Below are 27,000 nucleotides of genomic sequence, written 5' to 3' on the forward strand. Positions count from 1 at the left end.
ATTTGGGAGATTTTAGTGAGGAGCAGGGTGAACGTTTTCACCAAAATAATTAATTGATGGAAAAACGTTACAAGGGCCGCTGGAACATCAACATGATGGGAGACTACTGTTGGTCACTTCACCGTGAAGCTCAAAAAGCGACTCATCGCAGGAAAATCTACACAAGAAACTTCAAAGAAAAAAGAGAAAGGAAATATAAACCAATTCCATCTGACTAGTGAAACCTACATTACACTTTATCATTATTTCAAGTCACCTATTGTAAATAAAAACCATGATAGTGATTTAACATAGTGTTTCATTAATTTTACCATATACCGTACAGATTTTAAATTATATGAAAAAAGTCAATTTCTCAAAAACTATGGTCAGGTTTGGATTCAGCACACAAAAATCTATAAAAATCAGCTTTGAAAGTAAACAAAGTTTTCAAAAACATTTTTTTTTGTTGGCCTGTGTTGTTATCCATTACATAAAATCAACTGTCGCAAACAAGATGAGAACAAGTTTAAATATCTATATCTATACTAAAATTATAAATGTGAAAGTTTGTGAGGATGGACAAATGTATGTATGTATGTTTGTGGCTCTTTCACACCTAAACGACTGAACGGATTTAGATGAAACATAAATACAGCTTTTTTCATCAGAATAACATATAGGCTACAATTTACAAAGGTCTTGTGTAATTTTGGTCATAATATAACGATAAGTATTGAGTCGGAAAAATTCTTGCTCCCTGAGAGTTATCTGGGCGTGCGCTGCCTATACCGTTGGAGTACATGTAGATAGTGTACCGGAAGATTGTTTATCTTGAATAGTTCTGGAGGAAAGTCCGCGCTAGCATATATCTACCTCTTATGTGGTAGCCTCTATATGCAATATACTGAGCCATAAATACAATTAAATTGAATACTGTTTTTACAAAGCACATTTTAGAATAGCTGTTAAATTCTTATAAAAATTGAGGATACACTACAAAAACACACTTTTGTCTATTTTCCACTATATTTCTTTATTGTTGACCAGTTTCGGCTATTACACCATTTTCAAAACTATTAGTAGTTCAGTTCAGTGAACATGAATTTCCACAAAATAAACAACTCGTCAATCGAAGAAGCTTATAAAAATTGATGCAATTGTCGTTTTAAGTATTCAACATAGATAAACTTGGTTTTTTACACTAAGTAATTTGGACGAATCTTTTAAAAGTTATCACGATAAGATTAACTTGACGCAACGCAGTAAGCCATTACGCGTCACGTTTACTGTAAGAAGACGAGAGGCGGTCTAGGCAATGAAGCGTCATCGCCGGGAACGCGGGCAGATGCGTGGGGGCAGACGTCGTTGACGAATTTCTTTATAGGTAACATAATTCGATTCTCGAAGATATTCATTACTTAGTGCAGTTGGCATATTTTTCAGTTATTACATTTTTAAAGTTAAAATATAAATTACTAGCTGTTGCCTGCTCTTACATTAACGTACAGCCGATGCTACTGAACCTAGAATTATGAAATATACAGATGAGTTCTTTGTATAGCGTAAATGAGCATCATGAAAGGAAATCAGGAATTTTCACGACCATAGGGGAAAGACAGGGGTTCAAAGATTGTATAGAATTTCGTCAGTTTTGAAGTTGGAAACCTGAAGTTTTGTGTTGATAAAAAATATTATAATTATTTGTTCAAAATGGTCTGTTACGAAAATTCAACGCGGGAGAAGCCGCTGGCAACAACTAGTCTATTAATATAATGGTGGGACGGTAGTCTGGTGGGTTCACGTGGGTGGTTTCCTTCACTCACTCAATCTACCGTTGTGTGAATCGGTGGTTCCACCGCAAGGTCGGAAGATCGATTTTCATTTCATATCATCCAACCCGTCTTAGGAATCACACGTTGAAAGGTAAGACCTCGTTAGTCCTTAGCTCGTACTAGTTTCGACTTTTGAGAGTTGTTTTTCGTAGGAGGGCGACAGCTGGTTAACGGAAAACATATTTTTAACAGAACAGATAAAAAGTGATTCAAAGCTGAATGAAATTAAAGTGAAAAAATATAAAGTATAAATATATTTTTTACATGTACAAGCTTTGGTGTTCGGAATGTTGAGTTCAAAAAAATACCGTAATGAAATTATTCAAAATGAAATGTATTTTCTCTTGAGTACACAATAATTGAGAACTTTGAGCAGAACGTCAAGAAGTACAAAACGTAACTACGGTTCATTTGACTGTACCTCTAGGTACCATTTGTTTTCTGTGAACAAAATGAACAATAAAATTTGAGATAGCTTTCATAGTGTGAGAGGAGAGGAAGTTCACAGTTTGTGTTTCAAAATATATTCAAAGTTAAGTATAACAATTAGTCATATACTTACTGAATATCTTAATTTCAATTCCGTATTATTGACATTATTTTATTATAAAGTATATCATATAGAAATTTTGAAATTTTTATAAATTGGAGGATTTCCTTTAATAAATAAAAAAAAACTTACAGCAGTAGTCTGAAGATCCACTAGACGAAAAAGATTAGGATCTGTTCCACCTGTTACTATGAAATCTTTTGTAACATATTTTCCACAGTAGAGCTGCAAATGAATATAATTATTGTGAATAGTTCGCCAGTAAGTTATGTTATATATATATATATATATATATAAATCGAGAAAGGTTAATGCAGTCAAGCTGCTGGAAAATAATTCCAAAAAAATCAAAATATGAATAGATAAGTACTCTCTGATCATTTCCATATTGATTTCAATTTAAGAGCCACCGGTTGTTGATTGAATCAATTCCCGGAGCCTTCTTGTGTTTGGAGGCCCTAATGTACGCCTTCAGTTCTTCCTCTGAAGCTGGACGGATCACGTCGTCATCATTTTCCCTAAGGATGCGCTGAACCCGGTGTTCCAGCCGGATATCACGGTCAATATCATCATCCGGATCAACGTTAATTTGAAACTGACTCTCCATTGTGTCTGCAAAGGCCAACGTCTTCTCGGCGGGGGAGTAGCAGATGCCGCGCTGTCCGTGAAGAGGGGAGGGAGCGGTTTTCCTCTTCTCGAGCCTGCGGATGACTCGCCAGAGCTCGCCATCCCCAGGTTCGAGCGATTCCAAACACTCGCTCCACCTCTCGTTTCTATAGTCAGTGATGGCCTGTTTAACCTGGTTGGCCATCCTGCTAGTCGCAGCCTTGTCTCCAGGGTAGAGAGTCCGCTGATAAACTCGTTTGAGTCGATTTCTCTCCCGGATAAGGTTCTTTATCCTGGGAGGAAACTCATTGTAGCTCCGCAGAGGACACTCTGTCCTGGTTGTGGCTGCGCGGAAAGCGTTGTTCACAGACAATTCGAAACCTGCCACTGTCGCGTCGAGACCGTTACGAGTTTGAAGAGCCTCACCGTCTGTACGTGTCTCCACTAGGTGAGCCTTGAAGGCTTCCCAGCCTTCAAGGCTCATCACCTACTAGACTACTGGGCGCCTCGGTCGGCCTGGCGGAGGTGTTACCGCTCTTGGCCGCTCCTGCGTAGCTCATTCCTGGGCGTGTGCCAGATGCTCCGGCAAGATGCTTTCCAGGTGTGGGGGCATTTAAAGCTACTTTGGTCCTCCTGCGAACCCTGGGGAACTTAGGACAACAGCGGAAGTTTGCAGTATGCACACCCTTGCAATTATTGCACTTTGGCGGATCTGCTCATGGCTTCTTGCACTCACCTAAAAGGTGTCTGCCGGCGCATTTGACGCAAATTGGAATAGCTAGACAGTTCCGTTGGCTATGCCCGAACCGCTGACATCGGTGACACTGCCCTACCAGTGTTTTTTGGTGTTGGGGCTCAACCTTAACTTTAATGTTAAGGAGATCCCGGATGTCATAAATATGCTTCTGATTTTGGTTCACTTGAACCAAAACCAGGGTGAGCGGTCGATTTCCTCGCATCATCCTGGTGACGGATGATGGTTGGAAACCTTTTTCAACCAAGGCGTCCTCGATGTCAGCGGTCTCCAGATGTTCCGGGACTTCTCTGAAGACAGCTCTGCCTGTCTTCAGGTAAGGTATACGTGTGGTGGGGAATTTTTCCCTCACCAATAGTTTGGACATACTCCTGTAGTCCTCTGCCGAAGAAAGCTGAACCTTTATGCCGTCAGCCATGTTTACTGCCTTGGTAAAGTTCACCTTATGGAAGGCAGCCAGCTTTGTGAATTGAACCCTCTTGACCTTCTGGCATTCCCCCGACAATTGGGGGAACGCGTGTTTTCTGGTGCTTTGGGGCACCTCAGGACGCGGAAGGAGAGGGAAGCTAGTTCCCTGATCGTTGGGGTTTCAACCTGATTTAGATTTTGAGATGGCTGTTTTGGGCCACCTTGTATAGTCGAAATCGATTTATCAGACCTATTGTCGTCAAACATTTCATGGTCACCTTCGACGGAAGACTCTGTTGTTGAGAGTTCTGACTCTGAAGTGTTGTTCTTGACTTCGTCCCGGAGCTTTGCCATCTTTATGGCCACTTTTTTGGGCTTGTTGCCGTTATTTTTGTTTACTGGAATGACTGGTTTGGATGGAAGAGGAGGAAACTCTTCTGGAAGGCGATGCTTTTTGTTGGCCGGTTCTTGAGGCTTGATCGTATTGTCGTCGTTGTTGGTCTCAGACTGAGCAGAGAGGGTGGTGCCGACGGAAGTATCTCTGGAGGATACATTCCGTGACGGACGCTCGAGAAGCTCCTTGGCTCCTGGTAGAGGGCCAGAGGGCTCCCGAACTGCCACCACGGAGCTGCCCCTTAGCAGTTCTGATGGACTCAGGCCCAGGCGATCAAGCAATAAACCCATGAAGGTAATTACTTCACCCCTGTCTCTGGCCATCAGACTGTCAAGCAGTTCCTCCATACTGCTGTCGAAAAACTCACACCCTTCGATATCCCAAGGGTAGGCGATGAACACTTCCAGAAAGTGATAGTTTGAACGCACTCACCAGAAGTCTGGAGGGTCCTTGCGCACTACAAGCAACGCACTCACTAATAGGAGATATATAACTACTGGTGAATGGCTGATCATCCACCAGAAATAGTCGTATTTGTGTAAAAAACTTCGAAATTATCGCAGCGAAAAATATTCTGTATGTCAGTTTGACAGCTAACGTCAGACTTAGACAAAATGTCGATGGTCATCGTCGTTTAAGTATTTCTTGATTTAATATCATTTCTAGAAACATGTGGATTCGTTTTCCGATGGCATTTCAGGTTATCTTCACAAATTTCTACTATCGCAGTTGTCGGTTGATTGGTCAAACCACCAACACTGACATAAAAACTTGTCAAGTTGACTTGGGTGTCACACCAATAGGTGGTTCCACTTATGTTTCGCTTGCGTTCACGCAGCTATTTTTATCAAGTACTTTTCTGGTTTTTTCACATTTTGTCTTAATCGAGGACCGTATGCCCAGTACTGATGATGCCCAATAGGCTAAAACAGCTGTCTATCGGTGGCTCTCAAATTGAAAATCAATATGGGAATGATCAGACAGTACTTATCTATTCATATATATATATATATATATATATATATATATATATATATATATATATATATATATATATATATATATATATATATATATATATATATATAGAATAGAGTGTGTATGATACAAATCAAAAATGAAAAATTCGTGGATACAACACTCCAAAAGGTGGGCAAACTGCGGACACGTGTTTCTGGCTATTGGCCTCGTCAGCGCGGTGCAGCCAAGTATAAAGATGGGCAACACTTGTTTGCCGAAAGCAGGAAACAACACAAACGCACGGAGTCAACAACAGGATCCAACTGCACATTTGTGGTTGCAGTTAGAAGACCTAGAATTCCCAGGCTTCATCTAACTCGACCACGTAGGCAGCTATAGCTACCTGCGTGACATCCGGGTCCAGAATGCCACGCGCTGATGAGGCCAATAGCCAGAAACACGTGTCCGCGGTTTGCCCCCATTTGGAGTGTTGTATCCACAAATTTTTCATTTTTGATTTGAATCAAGCACACTCGATAAAATCTCTATTTGTATTTATATCCTGGACCCGGATGTCACGCAGGTAGCTATAGCTGCCTACGTGGTCGAGTTAGATGAAGCCTGGGAATTCTAGGTCTTCTAACTGGAACCACAAATGTGCGGTTGGCTCCTGTTGTTGACTCCGTGCGTTTGTGTTGTTTCCTGCTTTAGGCAAACAAGTGTTGCCCATCTTTATACTTGGCTGCACCGCGCTGATGAGGCCAATAGCCAGAAACTTGTGTCCGCAGTTTGCCCCCGTTTGGAGTGTTGTATCCACGAATTTTTCATTTTTGATTTATATATATATGTGTGTGTGTGTGTCACGGTAGTAGTATGTTGGTGAGTTCGGGTTGAACCGCGTCTGGAGTTTTGTGTTCGACTCCGATTTTAGAACCTTGATGTGACTTGACGCCTACTCCCCAGGTCGCGTCACGAGTTCTCTCTGAGGTCTCAATCTGCCTACTCCTTAAATTGAACTAAAGTATCGAAGGATGTTCGGTGTTATTTATATCGGCTGGTGCTACTGAAGTGGAAATGTGAGGGCGGGACTTCGGGTGATTACCATCACTGGACGTCATGGTGAGGAGTGGACATCGGGAAATTGGGGGTTTCCAGGTAGTTGGAAGTCTCTGACCGTCGTCACGTTTGTTCAGGCAGAAAGATCGCTTACCGATTTCGATGGCATCGCGAATTATCCGAACTTGTAGTAGTGCTTTCGCTGTGGCAATGGTCTTAGTATTCGCAAAGTCTACAGGGTAATTCAAATTTGACCCTCACCATTGGGATCTCCTAAACTACAGAAGATGGGTCGAAGCTTAAATTGGGGCAAAGTTGCGTTTTTTGTGCTTGACAAAATACTGTTTGAAACTTACGTTTTCATTGATACTTTTTTGCAGCTACAGGATTTCATGTTCAGGTTTACTATTCGACGTTTCATCTTCTAGCAATCATCATCAACTTTTTTTATATTATGGGCGCCATATTGTTTTTTATACAGAAAAATAGTGCTTCTCATTCTAGTTTTATTGATGTATTTTGGAAAAAGATATGCATTGATCAGACTATATTTTCCGGTTACTAGGAAATGTTATTTTTTTTAGAAGTTTTGTAATTGTCAAATAATTTTATACTATGGTCAGTTAACTTTTGAAAATTATACATTTGAACAATTTATTTCATATCAATTCAAGTCACCTAAGAACCTTTGATACATATGGATACGCCGGGTAGGTGTACTAGTGTGGTACTAGCGATACTGCGACCGTGACAGGACTATGGAGAAGATCCTGAAGGCTATTGCTTCTCACCGAACTTCATTCGACTGATTATATGATGTGACTATGAAATTGCTGCAGAGTCCAAGATACGACATAACCGATCTACAGGGTAACCTGAGAGTTCTGGTGTTGAAAGTGGAAAGTATGACGGAACCGGATAGACAATTATTTGACATGATGTGGCAAGATGATACGCCCGTTGATGATGTTGAGCTGAGGAATATTCTGGGAAGTACAGTATACTTAAGGCTAAATTAGAAAGGTTGAATAAGGATTCTCTCTCTAAAATATCTAGTAATAGTACAAGTAATTAACAAAATATGAAACTGTCATTGATATAACTCAAAAGATTTGATGGTGAAATTGAAAATTGGTTATCTTTCTGGGGCCAATTCGAAAGAATTCGCGAGGATGATTCTACAGATAATAAAGATGTTTCAATACCTTATTCAAGCAACTTCTTTGAAACCTCAGGCAATATTCGTATTGATCGTTTTCGCTTAACCAAATCACAGAAAAACTCTCTAAATTATAATCTTTACAACCTGTTACCTCAGGAATACAAAATCCTATCAAACAATAAATTCAAGAAGCGCTTAAAAGAATTTTTACTAACTAATTGTTTTTATTCTGTCAGTGATTTCATGGAGCATTTTCGACATCGCTAGTGTATTTCTATGGAGTGCACTCGCCACTGCGACATTTTACAATAGCTAGTAGCAGTGTACTATATTTTAAAATTTTATTTTATCTTATTTTGTTTCTTTATGTGTTGTACTCTTTTTAGATATTATTTGGACTTACTACAAACATTATGAAATGTAAGGTAGTCAATAAACTTTCATTCATTCATTCATTCGGCCAGACAGCTAGTAGAAAATTATCCTCCTACTGATGAAAAGTACCCAAAGGTTATTGGAAGTTTCAAATCTCATTTCGGTAGGGACGATTTGTTGGATGAGTTCTATGTACGACAACTTTTGAAATTGATTTTGTCAAATTCAAATTCGAAATTCAAACTTACTAGTTTTTGTAATAGAATCTCAGCTCAGATTATTGAAAACCTTGGGAGTTACTTTCGATAAATGTGCGGCAATGCTATATCCCCTGGTAGAATCAACGAAACTTTACGAGTATAGCAGCGCAGTTCTAATTATGATTCACATTCCACTCTCAACGATCGACTTAATTCTTTGATGATGTTTTTAAAAGGGAAAACGAAAACGAGAAAAGAATTTCATTTGCTGTCAGGTTTTGACATAAACAAGAAAAAGAAAGAAAGTCATATAAAATCTTCTTTTGTACTAACGGCTTCTGGTTTAATTAATAATAAATCATCAAAATGTGTTTTTCGTAAGAAATTACATCCTTGCATCGAATGTAATGAATGTAATGAAAAAGTTGACATTTGATGAAAAGCGGAAAATTTTAATTGATTACGGACGATATTATTTATTTTTTTTTGGGAAAGAAAGTTTTTGGCTTTCTACTACTCCATCTGATACAAAAAAAAGGGATGAGAGAATCTTCCAAAGAAAGAAAGGAAGTAATCAGTTTGAAACTCTATACATGAATGTGTAGATCATGCAAAGAAGTAACTTTCAGATACAAACTGAAAGAAAGTCCTCCTGAAACAGCTACTTTCATATAAACATTGAATTACACGAAAGAAAATAATTCTTTCGATAATTTTTTGTATCAGATGGAGTAGTAGACAGCCAAAAACTTTCTTTCCCAAAAAATTAATCACTCCTAAAAATATAACCCCTTCAATTCATATTATTTATGTTTGAAATTTGGACATATTGCGAAAAGGTGCAAAATAGATGTCAAATGTAGTGAGAAATATGCCACTATAATGTGTAATAAAAAATCACTTCATCGGAATCCAACAATTCAAACCTAAATAACACCATAGTTCAAAATTTATCGAATACAACCTATCACGATGAAACGTTTCTACAAACTCTTGTTGTGCAATTGAATGATCCCTCGAAATCTCGGTCTGTTAGAGCCATAATTGATACAGGGTCTCAGAAATCATATATTGTTGAACATACCGCTTATGAAATGGGATATCAAGCTGTGTGTTCTGAACAACAGATTCATACTGTTTTTGGAAGTGTAAATACGGAAGTAAACTATCATAACACGATCCGTCGAAATAAATGAATATTCCTTACTGACAGCTATTAACTCGTTAGATATAAAAAATGTGGAGGTCCTGATGATATACCCGTTTCCTTTGTTAAGCAGTGCAAGAACAACCTTGTCCCGCCTCTATTATATATTTTCAATAAATCATTGCAGAGTGGAATTTTTCTTGCCAAATGAGAAATTTCGCATATCGCACCAATCTACAAGAGCGGCGACAGACACAATGTAAATATAGGCCGATCAGTAAATTATGAGTTTTTGACAAACTTTTTGAATAAATAATATATAATAACATCCTTGATACGGTCAAAGACATCATAATCAGTAAACAGCATGGTTTCTTCTCCCATAGGTCGATAGAAACTAATTTAATAGGATTCACCGATTTTTTGTTGAACTCGATTCAGGCACTACTCACTACTAGTAAGTCTGAAGTCTGGAGAATCTGAAGTCCTATCCATGAGAACTTCAGATACCATTTTACCAGTATAGTAAGAAGCAGGGTCGACCGACTTCCGAACACATAACAGCACATAACAATTACAAATGAGATTTTGTCGACACGTTGGTTAAAATTAAGATAATATCACATACACGGATCAAATACCCGAAAACCAGTTCAGCATAGTCCTATCCGTGAGAACTTCAGATTTAACATTGGATACCTTAACGGGAAGAAGAGGTTAACTAAGGAGAAGAAGAACTCAGGTAAAAATTACCAACAACATTGAAATAGTAGGCAGTAGAGCGTGTGAGAACATTCTACTTCCGAACACGTAACAAACACCATTTTACCAGTATAGTAAGAAGCGGTTCGAGCAGGGTCAACCGACTTCCGAACACGTAACAGCACACCTAGATAATGACAAATGAGATTTTGTCGAAACGTTGGTGAAATTAAAGATAATATCACATATACGGATCAAATACCCGAAAACCAGTTCAGCATATATATATATATATATATATATATATATATATATATATATATATATATATATATATATATATATATATATATATATATATATATATATATATATATACGATTCGTGGACACAACACTCCAAAAGGGGGGAAACCTCGGAAACGTGTTTCTGGCTATTGGCCTCATCAGCGCGGTGCAGCCAAGTGTAAAGATGGGAAACACTTGTTTGCCGAAAATTGGAAACAACACATATGCACGGAGTCAACAACAGGAACTAACCGCACATTTGTGGTTCCAGTTAGGAGACCTAGAGTTCTCAGGCTACATCTAACTTGTCCACGTAGGCAGTTATAGCATCGCGCTGATGAGGTCAATAGCCAGAAACACGTGTCTGCGGCTTATTTTTGATTTATATCATACACACTCGATAAAATATATATTTGTATTTATAGCCTGAACCCGGATTTCACGAAGGTAGCTGTATTCATTAAACAAAATTTTTCGATGGAGTCATGACCATCTCAGATGAAGCTGTTTTTTTAAATACCTGTGGTTTCAGAAGAGCAAATCATAACAAATTATACATCAATGAAATCAGACTGGGAAGCACTATTTTTCTGTATGAAAAACAATATGGCCCCCATAATAGCCATAATTGCCAGAAGACGAAAAGTCTGAACATGAAAATGTGTAGCTGAAAAAAGTATCAATGAAAATGCGTTCTTGGTTTTGAGGTATGTTGTCAAATAACGCTAGAAAAAAATTTAAAAAAAATCCGATTTTCAGTTTTTTCCGGGTATTTCCGGAAATACTCGGAATTTTCCAAGTTTCAAAACAGTATTTTGTTAGGCACAAAAAATGCAACTTTGCCCCAATTTAAGCTTCGACGTATCTCCTGTAGTTTAGGAGATCCCAATGGTGTGGGTCGAATTTGAATTACCCGGTATATAGGGTCCTGTTTCTTGATAATGTTTGGACAGGGCTGAGAATGGGTCTGAATTTAGGACAGCAAGTTGATGTTCGTATACTCTACTTGTCACACGTCTGTTGGTCTGGCCTACATATGTTCTATGGCAACCGGAACATGGAATTTCAATATATCCTGAGATTCATTGACAATTTTGTCCTTGGGGGAACGGAGGAATGTGGAAATTTGATTGTTCGCAGTTTTTATGTCCTGTTTTTTGAGAATTAGGTCAATTGTGTCAGTAACACATTCCATGTAGGAAAGGAAGGCTTTGTGGGGAACGTTGTTGTCTTTTGAATGGAGAAGTTTGTTAACGACGGATGGATCTGTCAATTTGATGGTCTATGAATCCATTTAGAAGAAGGGCTGATTTGAGTTGAGCCAGTTGTGTTTTGCTGTGGAGATCTTTGAGGGTGATAGATCCATGGATGAGATGATTCAAAACGGAGTTGGTTTGTGTTGGATGATAGTGAGAGTTTGCGTTGAGGTATCTGTTTGTGTGTGTTGGTTTCCTGTAGACCGTGTGGGTGAAGAAGTTATTGAATTTGGTGATGAGGACGTCTAGGAATGGAAAGGAGTTATTGGTTTCAATTACATTGTGAAATTTATATTTGGGTGGAGGTCGTTGAAGTCATCGAGGAAATTATGGAGAGTTTCGGAGCCGTGGGGCTATATGAAGAAAATGTCATCTACGTATCTGAACTAGCAAGAGGGTTTGTGGTCGAACGTGCAAATAGCCTTGGTTTCGAAGTCATGCTTGAAAAGGTTTGCAAAGACTAGTGAAACAGAAGAACCCATAAGGGCACCCTCTACTTGTTTGTTGAAGGTACCTTGGAAGGAAAGTATGTGCTGGACATACAGTGACTGATGAGTTTGAGGGTGTTTGAGGGAGGTGTTTTGAGAATGTTCAATGTATCTGATACGGGAATATTTGTGCATGAAGGCACTACGTCGAAACTCACAAAGATGTTAGTCTGTTGGATACTGAGATTTTTGAGGATTTCAATGAAGTGAAATGAATTGTGTACATATGATGAGGACTGTTCTGCAAGGGGTTGGAGAGTATTTGCAAGGTGTTTAGCAAGGTTATATGTTTCCGAACTGAAAGCGCTGACAACAGGGCGTAGAGGAACTCAATGACAAAATAAGTTGTTCAGAATAGAGAAATAATTCTAGTGAAAATAAATTATACCTATCTATTTATTGAATATTATTATCGTTCTACATTTTGTCACCAACATAAATTCTTAGATACTTCTATGCTAAGCTAATCTTGTCGCGCTAAATTATAATCCAACGATAACGATATTCAGTAAATGAAAGTTATAATTTATTTTTACTTTATTTTTCCAATGTGCTTTCGTAGGTTTCTATCGTGTGGAACACCTGACAGAGTTGAATGTTTTGAATTCATTTGGCACCTCTGTGCGAATTGAAAAGTGTCTTATTGAATATGTCAAGGAAATTTCCTAGTGTTTGGTCTTTGATGAGAGTATGGAATGTTCCTTTTTAGAGTTGGAAACAGTTCCAAATGTTGTCTTTCAAATATTTAGAATGGATGTTTACGTCCCCTTACTAACTATTATAAGTTCTAACAATAAATCCCCATGAGGAATTTTTCATAAATACTTCATGAATAACAGTGAATTAATATCTTACTTTACTATTGTAGATATCTGGTTCCAAACAAGAAATCCTTTTCCACTGCCATAATCCCATATTTGGAGGGGGTCATTAGTTTGAAAACCGCAAGTGAGAATCTAGATTGAAATAGAGGTGGAATTGAGATTTTTAAAATTTAACTGATATATATGTAAAAAATGAGCCAAGAAGGGTACCACTCCTAGCAGATGCGATGAAATAAGAAAACTTAGTATTTCGATTCAAGTTGGAAAAAACAGAAATGATCGAAGTTCTCATTCAAATAATTCTTTCGGAACTCACCTCAGTTCCTTTCGTGTTGATGTCCAGTCCTTCACCGCAAATGTGTATCCCAGAAAGATGGCGTATTGCATAGGGCTGTCGAAGATCCCAAAATTGAACCACATCGTCCCATCCACCAGTAATTAGTTCGTAGTTATTCCTTGGATGAAAACATGCGGCAAATACTCTGGACATATGGCCATCATGTTTATCTGGATTTTCGCTAAAATACTTGAAAATAAACGTATGATAACGTATGAAAAAGGCAAAATTTTTTGAATGCTGGTGATATATGTTTTTGTGATGTTTCAAACTTTGACATGAAATTGAAATATATGTCATAACATTTTTCGAAATTTGATATGAATTAAATATACCTCACCTTGCCATCAACACTCGTTCCTGTGTCTTACTTTCTTCATCGTAAAAATAAACTCTCAGGTCATCTCCATAAGTCACAAATTTTGGAAATCTAGGGTGGTATGTTATGCCAAAGGTTTGACGCTTTTCTTTGATGGTGTACAGACATTGATTGAAATGATAGCTCCAGCATTTAACGCAACCATTTGCATCTGAAACAAAGAAAGTCTTTCAACATGTCGGCGTGAAAAATTGTTATTCGAAATGAAATCAATTCAAAATCAATTCGAACTTGCTAAAATCATATTTTGGTTTATTCAGTGTTATGGAAAAATACTCAAAATAGATATACTAAGAAACCCGGCTACATAAAACTTTGCAGTACAATGTCAAGAACACTTTATCGAGAAAATTTTACAATTCACATATTATAACAATTCACTTTTCGAAAGTGACAAATATCAAGTTTTAAATAAAATCATGAACAATTCGAAGAAGAATCAAATGATTTTCGTACTTGATTCAGCTGATGGTGATGAAAATTGTTATCTTCCACTTAAATGCCCTGCTGCTGGTAAATTCACCCAGAAAAAAATTGTGATCATGTGTGGTATAAGAAAAATGCTGGATTCTCAATCATATTATTTCTTTGTGGAGATTGTGAAACCTCATTCAAACAGAACCAAGCGTCCATTTCAATTTTCATTACAATTATAGTGTTCGTTTCGGATGATATTATTGCTACCATTTTTTTTTCTGTTCATCAAAAACATATAATATATTTTTGTTGTAGATATGTTTCAGATAATCATAAAAGGTTTTCTTATTCGAAGTTCATTGTAGAAAACGCTCAGAGCAATGGAAAAAATATGAATAGGCACCTAAAAACTCTACGGTACATAGGGAGACGTGAAAGATGCTATTGTGTTTTTATTCAACTCAGTCAACCAATTTCCAGGACCGTAATTTAAAAGGGAATAATTCACACAATTATAATCGAATATTACCGAAAAATCCCGAAATATAAAATTGAATTCAATTTCTCAGTATGAAGTGAACGTCTACAATCCAAAAACTACAAAAAAAATACAGGTCCGTATTTGAAAATTCAAACATGGGGGTGGCCCAAGTCAGATGACACCCTAAAGATTCATGGATATATTCTGAGAGCCCACATCAAGTGCCAATAGCAAAATGTGAACAGATTTCCAATATGTCTGCGAATGAACAAGATATAGGCAAAAACATTTTTTGTTTTTTCCTGTATATCTTCAGAACCAAAAGAGCTATATTCGATTTCATTACATCATTGAATAGGTCTCTAAAATACGCAACATTGCCATAATTTAACTGACACTCTATCTCTTATCGTTTACGAGATCCCCATGTACAGAAACGAATTTGAATAGCCCTGTATATTAACGAACAATTTACTCCACGAAATAAATACTTGTTTGGGATAATAAGAGGCACGAAGGGAATAATTTGGTATAAAAACAGACATCCACCTAAGAAAAGATGCATTCAGTTTAACCAATCAAAATATGTCCAAAACCATGATGTCCGAAATATGTCTAAGTTAAAGATCTGAGGGTACAATAATTTGATTAATACCTGAGGTCGAGGGACTTTATCTTTGATTATTATACATGAAAGAAAATTTTTCAAACCATGGAATTGTACACATATTGATTTATTGAGCATGGTATACGAGGGTTATATGTTGAGATTATTTTTATCAAAAGAAAACGATAACAAATTGCAGGGTTCATAGAATAGGCTAGCGCATTCAATTACCAAAACTATAGTAGATAATCAGCATCGTCTAGAAGAGATTGCCAGGCAACGAGCTGAAATTGTTAGGAAAGATGTCGAACTTGCCCGGGAATCTGAACTTCTTACTGAGAGTGACCGGTTAGAAGCTGAGCGTGATAAAGGAAGGTATGCTCGATTCTAGCGTATCAAGGAGAGAATGTCCAAGTTACTTCTTCCCTTCGGCGACATCTTCGATGACTTGAAGTGGATTATTCTTCCCACCAATATTTTTTGTATAAATTCAGTGTAAGACCAGAGTTCTATATCATACCCTCCACGATGTCGACGAGTCCTGATTCAACGACGGATCCTAGGAGTCTACCAACTTCGGAACCTACGACAGGTCCCATCCAGGTTGATGAAGTTAGTTCTTCAACCGATGGTGTAAATACTCGAAGAAATCTCAGGTACTCCGAGTATTTACACTTGAATTATTGTTTTTCGGAAGGATACCATAATAGGATACAAGTAGTGGATGATTCTGATTCAATCAGTTCATCCGCAAGAAGCTTACCGTCATCCATCAGTACACCATCACATATCAGTAAATCATCTGATACAGATAACGATGACAACTAGTCTACAAAGTGTGGACTGACAAAAACAGCCCTTCTTAGGGCTACCATTATGAACTCAAAGTAGCTATCTCATAGTGAGATTTACTAGGTGATCTTCTATGAAATATGTTATAATGCAAACCAATAATTTATTAGGCGTTCACAATTTGTTATTTGGCTTTAGATATCTCAGACACGGTGAGATGAAAACTCTCAGAAATGTCACCTATCATTTATTAGGTATTTACCTCTCAGGTTAGTTATTCAAACATATAATATTGAATTAAGTTTTGAGGTAAACTCAAAGTTGATCAAAGTAAAATTTTTCTCCTGAGTTTCCTGCAAAGAGAACTAATTGATGATGGTCTATAGAAAAGATAGATTCATAATTATAGTGCATTGTACTTCATATATATGTGACAGACGATACCCAAGAGTAATAATACTAATGAGTGATGATAGAATCTGCATAGTGATCTGAAATTATGAGTAATCTCTATACCCCCAACTTGAACATTTCTCAACTACCATTCATATGAAAGACCTGAGAAGAAGAAAAATTTCATATTGCGAGAAGATATTCCCAGGTGTACTACTACTACTACTACTACTGTTTGTATGAATGATGTAGCCCTGAAAAGGGCTGTTTTTTTCATGACCAGAAGGTCCACGGTTAGTGTGTCATAGGTTTGAAACTATTGCAAATTATGCATGTTGACACTCTTGTGAAATTTGTGAGATGTCTTTCACATGCCTCACACCAATACTGACCCAGTTGCATCATAGAGACCGTATCATGGGTGTTTACATGTTGATACCAGCGAATCGAGTAGAATCGGAAACAGCGCCAACATAACTTCTGGATCCCGCCATCGATCGTTTTGATTCGTACGTGTGCATCTGTCACACAATACAGATCTTGTCGATCTTCCAATGTGTCGGTGACATTGAGCCATCGGACGTCGATCATTAAGGCACCATCACCTTCGGATGAATCAGCCACAATACCTTCATCACTCAGGTCACTCCCATCATCTGCGATATCTCCTTCCACAATCTCCTCATGCTCCAAGATATCAGCATCTTTGTCGGCTTCAATGTCTGCTTCGTCTCCAATAACCTCAATTCCTTTTCCACAATTTCCTCCATGTTGGGGGGCATTTCACCCCCCCCCCATTCAATGACTCATCATCCGTCCGATTATTCTCATCATCAAGTGAAATTCTTGCTAATGCAGCGGCGATTTTTTCAAAATTCATCTTAATGTGCTTTTATGAACTGAATGACGTTTACGATCGCAACTCGTCTTTTATATTATTCGTGGTCATGGCTCGATGGCGTTAAAAATAGTAGGGGTCCCCCCTCCATCAACTAGTCACTGAATAGAATATATATGATGTCCTAGTCAATTCCCCCAGTTGAGTCCTGTTATTCACAGCATCAAGTAACAATATGCCTTTTCCAAAGGAGTGGGATACTAAGCCAAAAGTGTGTGTTTATCCAATACTAATTGCTGGAGCTGTTCAGTGCTACATTTGTCAAATCACTCGACCCAAATCACACTTCAACCCATGTATCGGATTGTGTATCACGGAATCCAGTGCCACAACCCAAGCAAAAAATTAGCTCAACTCATGAACAGGGAAACTATCTCAAGTGCTTCAAGTGTCCCGAGAGAATTCAGTGTACCATTGTGGGTATTTGCAGAAATATTTGTAGAACCTGTGCTATAGAATCATTGCCACTTCAACAACGTTGCTTGCAATGTGATAAATACACTACGGACTGTTGGAACCATATATATGCTGTTTGTAGGAGTGACTGGCAGTTATGCGAGAAAGTTGGTCAACTCCATCCCAATCAAAAAGTCCACTTCAATCATTGCTGGGGTCTAACACATGAGGAACAAATCGAAAGGCGTCAAATCCTAGGTCACCGTATTTCAACGCAAACAGAACTTGGGCTACAAAGGCTTACTCGATAATCAATAATCATTGTTGGAATTTATAATACATAAAATGATTGAATATGATTACATTTGCATCATTTGTTTTCAAATATAAAAGCTACCAATTGAAATAATTTTGAATCATATAATCGAATGCAATCAAACACATATTGGTTGATATAACTTTTATTTTGGGAAACATACAAGCTTAATACTAGTGTACTCTTACAAAGCTCTATCACTATTTACTATACAGATAATTGAAATTATTTTCATACAAATATTAGACCATATCAGATTCATCCATGAATTATGAATCCATGAATTATGCTCATTTGGAAGACCTAACCACTTCATATATAGTTTTTTATTTTTTCTTCTCAACACCTTCTCCACTAGATATACGTCAGGATTTACTGTTTTCAATAATTCCCCCTCATAAAAACAGCCTCTTATGGATTGACCATCCATATCTTCAAGAATATATGTAGTGGGGACTGTTCTGTTTATTTGAAAACTTCTGTTCTGTCTGTCGTATAGTTGGCTGTGAACCCTTTTATATTTGCTTATACGTACAATATCGTTCAATTGGAATTTGAGTGAACTTTGTTTCCTCTGGATTCCTTTCATGACTTTGAATTTTAATTTTGTAGTTGAATTAACATTTATGAGTTCTATACCAGTTTCACTATGCACCTTGTTGTTATATTTCTTCGTTATAATTGGAAGAATATCCAGCCACTTATGATTCCCCCTAATTGAAAATCCTTTGTAGAGCCATGTTTTGATTGTTCGAATTACCCTTTCTGCTATGGCTGCTTTTTTTGTGCTAAATGTTGAATAATGATTGATTTTATATTGTCGCATGAGAGAAAACAAAATTTTATTGAAAAATTCTTTCCCTTGATCGCTTTGTATATGTTTCGGAGAATACTTGGCTAGCTTCAGAACGTGTTTCATTGCATTGGTTATGGTACTACCGGTTTTATTTTTAGTTGGCACTGTCCATAGATACTTCGAGTAGCAATCAATTACCATAAGGATATATCGATGTCCTTTGTTACTTTGCAAATGGTTACATTCTAGCTAGATCTATTTGCCATAGATCAGCAAACCCTTTGATGGTTGTTATTCTTCTATGGTAATTACGTCTTACAGGTCTATGTAACTCGTTGACAACTTGTCGCTTAACATCACTTATTTCATTATCCATTCTTTGCTTCGAGTGCACATGGGAAAAAATTGCTAATGTTACTTCATTGAATAATGAGGTGAGAGTGATTTTTATTCGTGAATGTTTCAATATATTATCTCTTCTTCAGGCAATTCTTCAATTATTGAAATTATTTCATTATTGAATAACCAACTCTTTCGGTGAGTTCCAGTAGACATAATTCACTGGTTCGAAATTATATATTTTCTGCATTTTATTTTGATTGACTTTCCCACCAATTTTAGTTCTATCCCTTATTGGATAATGTGTTGAGTCTAGTATAGGTTTAGTAACTTCACGAAATTTTTTGTGATTCGTGTTCTTGAAACCATTCTTCAATTGATGTTGTTTGTATGGAGCATTCGTTACTTTCAATATCTTTGAATATGTTTGACGAATCCGTTCATCGTCAATATTTTGTGGATTCTTCAAGAATATTATATCATATAATTCTGGACTACCGAAAACTTATATTTTTTCGACTTATTGGTATTCCAAAATACTATGTTTCCATCATTGAAATGTACCTGAAGATTTCCCATTTTGAGTTTTTGTGTGATTGGTTCCATTCGTACGCCAAATGTTGCATTATATGCCACATTTCTATTTCTGATATTTTTCAAATGTTTTTTCAATACATCTTCAAGACTTTCATCCAGATTGGATGAAGAGTTGATATCTGAGGAACTGATGCGAGATGATGATGGTGGTGTTTCAAATAGGCTCGTAGCAATTTCATTTTTTATTGTGTCTATCTCACTATCTGCAGATGATACACTACCAGAAGATTGATTCCTTCCTATTAGAGTACTCGTGAGAATAATTGGAGTAGTATAAAAGTTTACTTGATTATTGGATAACTGCGATGTTTCCGATGTAGTAGCATTTGATGATAAAACATTCAATGGTTTCGTTATTAGTTCATAGAGTTTTTCCAATGCCATACGATTTTCAATATTACCATTCTTAATTGAGTTGAATTTTTGTCTGACAGCTTCTGTTGTCTCAACTAGTTGACGTTTCAAATTCATATCATTGCTTTCATTTTCAGCTACAGATCCATTTTTTGTCTTCATATTATTTTCTTTATTATTATACATGAATTCACTGAAGTAATCTCTATACAATCCAATGCTCGATAAAACTAACGAATCCCTTGCGATATCTACCTTCATGCATTTTTCTATCCTTGTCAATGACTAGAAATCCATATTGATTCTCCCAACATTTAACACACATTAATTGAAACTGTTTGAATGTCACATCGGGTGACACATGATCTGAATAAATGTGGTGAAGATTCGTCTCATCTTGCTTGAACATTATTATGAAATTCGTATTATTACGCACTAATTGCTTAGGCACTCGTGAATATGTTTGTGCAATATAAAAACAATCAACATCTTTATGACGTCCCATACAGAAATATGATCTTGTAATATCCTGTTTTCCACATATCACATCATCGAAAATGAAAACAGAATTTGGTTTAGCGTCAGAGTGTTCCAATTCTAACCCTTTTATAGGCTCCAAAACATTTCGCAAGTACTGATATTAAGGTTGATTGAGTGATTTAGAATAGAGATACACATTTCTAAATCTCAGTCCTTGTGGGTGTGTTAACATATCTTGAGGAAGAAATTAATGGAACAAGGGAGGTCATACTTCTAGCCCTACAAGCTGCAATACAATCCACAATAGGTAATGTTGCTCGCGATACATGTGAAGCATTCGACGATAAAATTGCGGAGGCTCGAATAACTCTAACTCGTAAATACGATAATCTTAAAAGTGATGTAGAAATAAAAATTTCTGAAATAACAGCATCTACAATGAAGAAATATGACGTGGAACAGAGAGTTGTAGTTTTGGAGAAAAAACATAAACTTAGTTCATCAGATGGGCTATTACTGAGGTATCCAGGAGTCGACGTGAACCCAAATGTTGGAATAATAGAACCAGAACCGAAACCAACAGATGACGTAGTAATTGAACCAACATGGTGAATTACTGTAGTTGAATCTTCACCTCTGCGCACACTCAGTTCCAAGCCCCACCTTCGAACCCATTTCCAAAAGAGTGGAATGAAAAACCAAAAGTGTTTGTCTACCCAATGATGATTGCGGGAGCTATTGTGTGCTACTTTTACCAAATAAATAGACCTAAGGAAAGCATTAATCCATGCACTGGTAACTGCAATGATTATGTGTCGCGGATTCAGCTGTCGCCTCCATTTCATCCACCGAAGCGGACAAAATCAGAATATCGTCAGCAACAGTCACAGTGCCTGAAGTGTTCCAAACCTATAATATTCAATAATATGGGTATTTGTAGAAATATTTGTACTACCTGTGCTGCTGCTGAGAATCAAAAAACGTTCCACATCGACAGAGACACATTAACACTTTTGATTTTTATTACCGTCATTGTCCTCTGTTATTAAAAAATATATTATTTTGAATCTATTTGTATTATTTTCTCACATTTTAAAAATGCATGCAACAAATTGTTCCTCTTAAATGACAAAGATCGTCACATGCATGAACAGTTTGGTGAAAGAGCGCATGTGCTAGTTGATGAAAGAGCGCATGCGCTAGTTTATTTTCTTCTATGAAAGGTAAAGTATCAGTAACATCATCATCTTTCCTATTCACATTCTATTGCTATCACATATCATTCCTCAGACCTAAATAATCATTATCATGAACTCCATGCCGCTGAAGATGGTTCACCACTTGTTGATATCGATCATACTGATTTTGAAAATATTTCGAGTCAGGAGTCGATAAATGATTTTAATATTAACGCCTTCATTAACCTTGCAGATGTGCCTGAACCAATTGAGCAAATTGTTGTTGAAAATCCAATTGTTTCGCAATTATCACCACCCAAATACCCTTCCTCTTGGTGTTGATAAGAAATCTAGAACAATCAAGAAGAAGGTTACTGATGCATCTTCATCGATTGTCACTGAGTTCAAAGAAAAGGAACAATCGAAAAGTGGTGTGCGGGAGAAAAAACCCACAACGAAAAGTGACACATCGAAGAGGAAGAAATGAAGGGTGATTTGAAAGCTGAATCGCTATCTTCTTTCAGTCCACTATATCGGTTTGGAGATATGAAAAAGAAAGCAAAATGCCGCACAGATGGCACATTGCTAAACACGAAATCAATAAGGAAACTCTTCAAGCATTAGATGCCAAGATTGCATTAGCGAAGGTTGAATTGGTTAAAATGTGTAAAGATGCAGATGAACTCCGTTCAAAAATTGTGAAAGATAACCAATTCAATCAACGTTCGAGAATGCGAGCTCAGGCAGAGTTGAGGAGTCGACTCAAATTCATGAGACGGCATTATCAGTGAGAGATAATTGGTGAAAATAATTGGAGAGTGCATTACAAAGTGACAGTGATTAGTTTTGGGAATGGTAGTGTGTTTTCAATATTGTGAGTTGAAAAAATATAAGCGGCAATGGGGTATACAAATAATTCAGTTTGGTATACACAGAACGTTGCGAATGATTGGGACAACGTTTACTGCAGCAATATATGTCAATTCACTTACATATAATTGAAATGAAAACAATATTGAACTTTAACATTAATTTATTCATAAATACATTAGTAGATACATTTAAACCATATTTGATTCATCAATCCAAGAATTCTGTTCGCTAGAAAGGCCTAACCACTTTACATATACTTCATTTTTTCTTCTCTTCAACACCTTCTTAATGAGATATACGTCAGGATTTTCGGTTCGCAATAACTCTTCTTCGTAAAAACATCCTCTAATAGGTTGTTCATTCATATCTTCAAGATTATAGGTCGTGGGGGTGGTTTTATCGATTTTAACAATCTTGAAGTGCATGCTAAATGCCACAAAATCATCAACTATCGATATAAAGGTTGAATTCGAAACCAAGAAGACCAAGTTTCCAGACAATACCAAAGTATATGCACTCATTTTGCATGACACATTTCTAACACACATTGCATTGGATGGCTCAGTTCACAGCAGATATTGACACTTTTTGATACTGTTATATCATTGTATTTTTTTCATTATATCTCATATTCATTTTCTCTTCTCTGCATTTATATTTTGTAATCATATTTTTTTTAATATTATATAATGGAAATTGAATAAACAAAACATGAAAATCATTTCAATGTGTTTTATTTAATTTTTTGGTATTTATAAACAATCCAAAATTATTTCTTCCTCATATTCATCATTGTCTCGACAGTCTTCAATTTCCTCACGATTTTTGTCATTCAATTGGAACTCTTGAATGATCCATTCTGGTAGATGTGGTTGAAGACGGTAGAGGAATCTCCTCAGGTTCAATTCGATCATTGCCTCACAAAGATGATTAAGATCCAAATTCCTAGCTTGAAATTTGTCGCACACTTCCGGACCACTGTTGTAGTTCTCAGCATCACAAAGACACAATTCGATCTTTTCTTCATCATAGCACACACTCAGGTCATAATTGGTTGTATGCTCAGCATTCTCACTCAATGCCTTTAATTCGGAAGACAGTCTTTGGATGGATGCAGCGAGATACTCAGCTTTGATCAATGTTCACTAGCATACTGCATCCACATCTTTGATGGATTGAACTGAAAACAAATGAGGAAAAAAACATTAGATCAACCATGAAGTCATCATTAATAATACTCACTTAAGACTTTATCATCTTTCGATGAAGTGAGTGTGTTCAGCAATGTATGAAAATGTTTATATTGTAACGAATTAAAGAATTAACTGTCTTAATCAAATTTATTTTTAACAATATTTCACTATCACAACTAATTTATATACAACACTTAGTAACTATCGCTTAATTTATCTTCACAATTAGATTCCTTTCCTTAAACGCACGATTCGCTTTCTAAGTACAGACTACTCCTCGGGACGGAGGGCGACCTTTTTATATTGTCAACGAACGTTCCGGATATCTCTGCGGATTTCGGGACCCATCCACACCTTTCCCGCTGTTTCGCGATCAGACATGCGTTTGCTGACTGGGACATCGGTCAGGGCCGGCTTCAGATTCATTACATTGCCTCCTTCTTAAAGACGTTTCGCCCCGAAATGTCATCCTTGGCGTGTGTCGATACCTGCAGAACTCTCCATATTTGCACCACTGTGAAGTTCGATGGAAGAAACACTCCACAGCCTTTATACTCGGTCGTGGAAGATGGTTACCACACACCAAAATCTGGATGCCGCTGGATCTGAAGACGTTTCCAACACGCTCCTCACAATCCTCCATTCCAGCCTGTCGAGCCCAGAGGCTAATTTCGGGATTGCCAACTCCTCGAGATTCTGGTCGAGCATCGTCTCCTTCAGTCTAGTAAGACTTCTCCAGACATCTTCATAGGACGGTTTGTCTCTAGAATGCTTTTTGGTCACCAAGTAGAAGATGTTTCTCTGACCCTTCTTCAACTGTAGCACTCCGACTTCTGGATTCTGTTCTCGTAATGTTTGAAGCTGACCGAATTTCTTGTTGAATACCACAGCGATGCCCTTGGACATTTGAAGATCCTCTGCCACGCAGTGAGTTAGTGCGTAATCAACTGGAACCTTGAAAAGGTCTCGTGGCTCTTCTCGAGTTACCCCATGTACGACCTTCTGTCCGTTCGAGTATAAGGAGATGAATTGCTGGAACGTCATTTCATCCTCTGGTGGTCTGAGGGCGCGAATTTGGTCGTGATTTCCAGCATAAGGAGCCAGTCTATTGAAATGGACGACCCTAGGCTTTCCTCGAGGTGGCTTATGGATTCGGTAGACGAGGTCATTAATCTTTTTCATGATTTTGTACGGACCCTCCCACGAGTTCCGCAACTTTGGAGATAAACCACGGCAGCGCTTAGGATTGTACAGCCAAACTAGGTAACCGATTTCGAATCCTCCAGCATTCGCCTTGAAGTCATAGGCCTCCTTCATCCTATCGCTGGCACTCCGGATGTTCAGACGGACTCGTTCATGAATGTCGTCCATTCTCTGCCGAAGCTTGCTGACATAGTCTTCCCCCGCAGTATCTTGTTCTGGAGGCATCCCAAATTTTAGGTCGCAAGGAAGCCGCTGCTACCCCCTGCCACGATGGTCTTCGATTACTTTTCTTCCATCCGATGACTAAACCAAGATCTGGGTCTTTCTCTTGGTCTTCCTGGATCTTATTATCCTCCCAGTTGTCGTCTACAGCTGTAGTTCTACAAGTAGCTGCTTCCTTCTCTTCTGCTCGTCGACAATGTGAGCAGTCATCGGGGCAAGGTCTCCGTGATAGGGCATCTGCGTTTTTATGGCTAGTCCCAGCTCGATGTTCTATTTCGAAGTCAAATTCTTGTAATCTCTCAATCCAACGCGCTACTTGGCCCTCGGGATTTTTGAACTGCAGAAGCCATTTGAGAGCTGCATGGTCCGTTCTCAACAGAAATCGTCTTCCATACACATATTTGTAGTAATGCTCTTCACCTTTGACTACGGCCAACAGCTCTCGCCTGGTGACACAGTATTTACGCTCGGGTTTACTGAGCGTTTTGCTCAAGTATCCAATAACTTTCTCCTGACCATTCTGGATTTGAGAAAGGACTGCTCCAAGTCCCACGTTGCTGGCGTCCGTATCCAAAATGAACTTCCCGTCAGGTAGGGGATAGCTCAAAACAGGGGCGTTGATCAAAACTCTTTTCAACTTCTTGAATGAGTCTTGGCATTCCTCAGACCACTGGAACTGGATCTGCCCTTCTGTGAGGCGGGTCAACGGTTTGGCGATGTTGGCAAACCCCAGCACATATCAGCGGTTGTAGGTGCATAAACCAAGGAAGCTCCGAAGTTGATGTATATCTTTTGGAATGGGCCAATCCTTAACTGCTTTGATCTTTTATTCGTCTACCACCACTCCTTCCCCAGAGACAACGTGGCCAAGGTAACGGACTTCTTTCTGCAACAGATGACATTTCTTGGAACTAAGTTTCAATCCAGAACTCTTCAGACGCATGAATACCTCCTCCAGATTTTTTAAGTGATCGTCGAACGATTTTCCGACCACAATTATATCGTCGAGATACACTAGACACGGTTAATAAAATTGATTCACCAAACCGAGTGTAAAAAAGGGTTATATTCCTTATTACATATGCTTAATTTATTGCCAATGATGATAAGACCCTTTGCTCCAACACTTTCATCTCCTGTATAATCACACTATTGATTTTTTGCAAGTCTATTTTTGAAACAGACATGATGAATAATTGCTTGGAACAGTTTTCGACAGAAAAACACACTCACGCAATTGCTAACAGCTGTAGATATGGCACTGAATAACTCACGAACAATTTCTAACTGATGCAGCTTCTTCTAATGATTCCATATGAAAATATTCATTCCTTATATGATGGATAGCGACCCACGTCCCACCACAGGGCAACAAATGCGCGCCGCTAGACACTCGGCATGGACAACCCCACTACCAATGCATCGACAGAGAAGATACGAGAGGTAGCGTCACAGACGACCCCCACCACCGATGCGTTAAGGTGAAAGCTGAACGGGCATTCGTGTCTAGAACTTTGTGCAGTGAAGGTGTGTTGTGCTCGCGTTGGGTGGGTTGCGTAGGACGCGTGTACTCTCTCCCCCAAGAGGTAGCGTCACAGGCGACCCTACCACCGATGCGTTGAGGCGAAAGCGCAGAACGGGCATTCGTGTCTCGAACTTTGTGAAGTGAAGGTGTGTTGTGCTCGTGTTGGGTGGGTCGCGTAGGACGCATGTACTCTCTCTCTCTCTCTCTCTCTCTCTCTCGAGAGAGAGAGAGAGAGAGAGAG

General features: G+C 38.0%; 1 protein-coding gene across 1 annotated transcript in view; it reads right to left on the reverse strand.

Annotated features, from left to right (window-relative positions):
• Positions 1-27,000, reverse strand: part of LOC111512667 (uncharacterized) — a 48,685-nt gene that overhangs the window by 12,474 nt on the left and 9,211 nt on the right. The window contains exons 3-7 of the mRNA XM_074175442.1: positions 13,661-13,850; positions 13,300-13,501; positions 13,015-13,115; positions 4,959-5,148; positions 2,497-2,589 (exon numbers count right to left, since the gene is read on the reverse strand). Coding sequence (XP_074031543.1) covers positions 2,497-2,589; positions 4,959-5,148; positions 13,015-13,115; positions 13,300-13,501; positions 13,661-13,850 — 776 coding nt within the window. The remainder of the gene's footprint in view (positions 1-2,496; positions 2,590-4,958; positions 5,149-13,014; positions 13,116-13,299; positions 13,502-13,660; positions 13,851-27,000) is intronic.

The sequence above is a fragment of the Leptinotarsa decemlineata genome, unplaced genomic scaffold (genome assembly GCF_025532065.1).
Source record: "Leptinotarsa decemlineata unplaced genomic scaffold, Ldec_3_MD MMD2_tig00001019_RagTag_RagTag, whole genome shotgun sequence".
Taxonomy (NCBI): domain Eukaryota; kingdom Metazoa; phylum Arthropoda; class Insecta; order Coleoptera; family Chrysomelidae; genus Leptinotarsa; species Leptinotarsa decemlineata.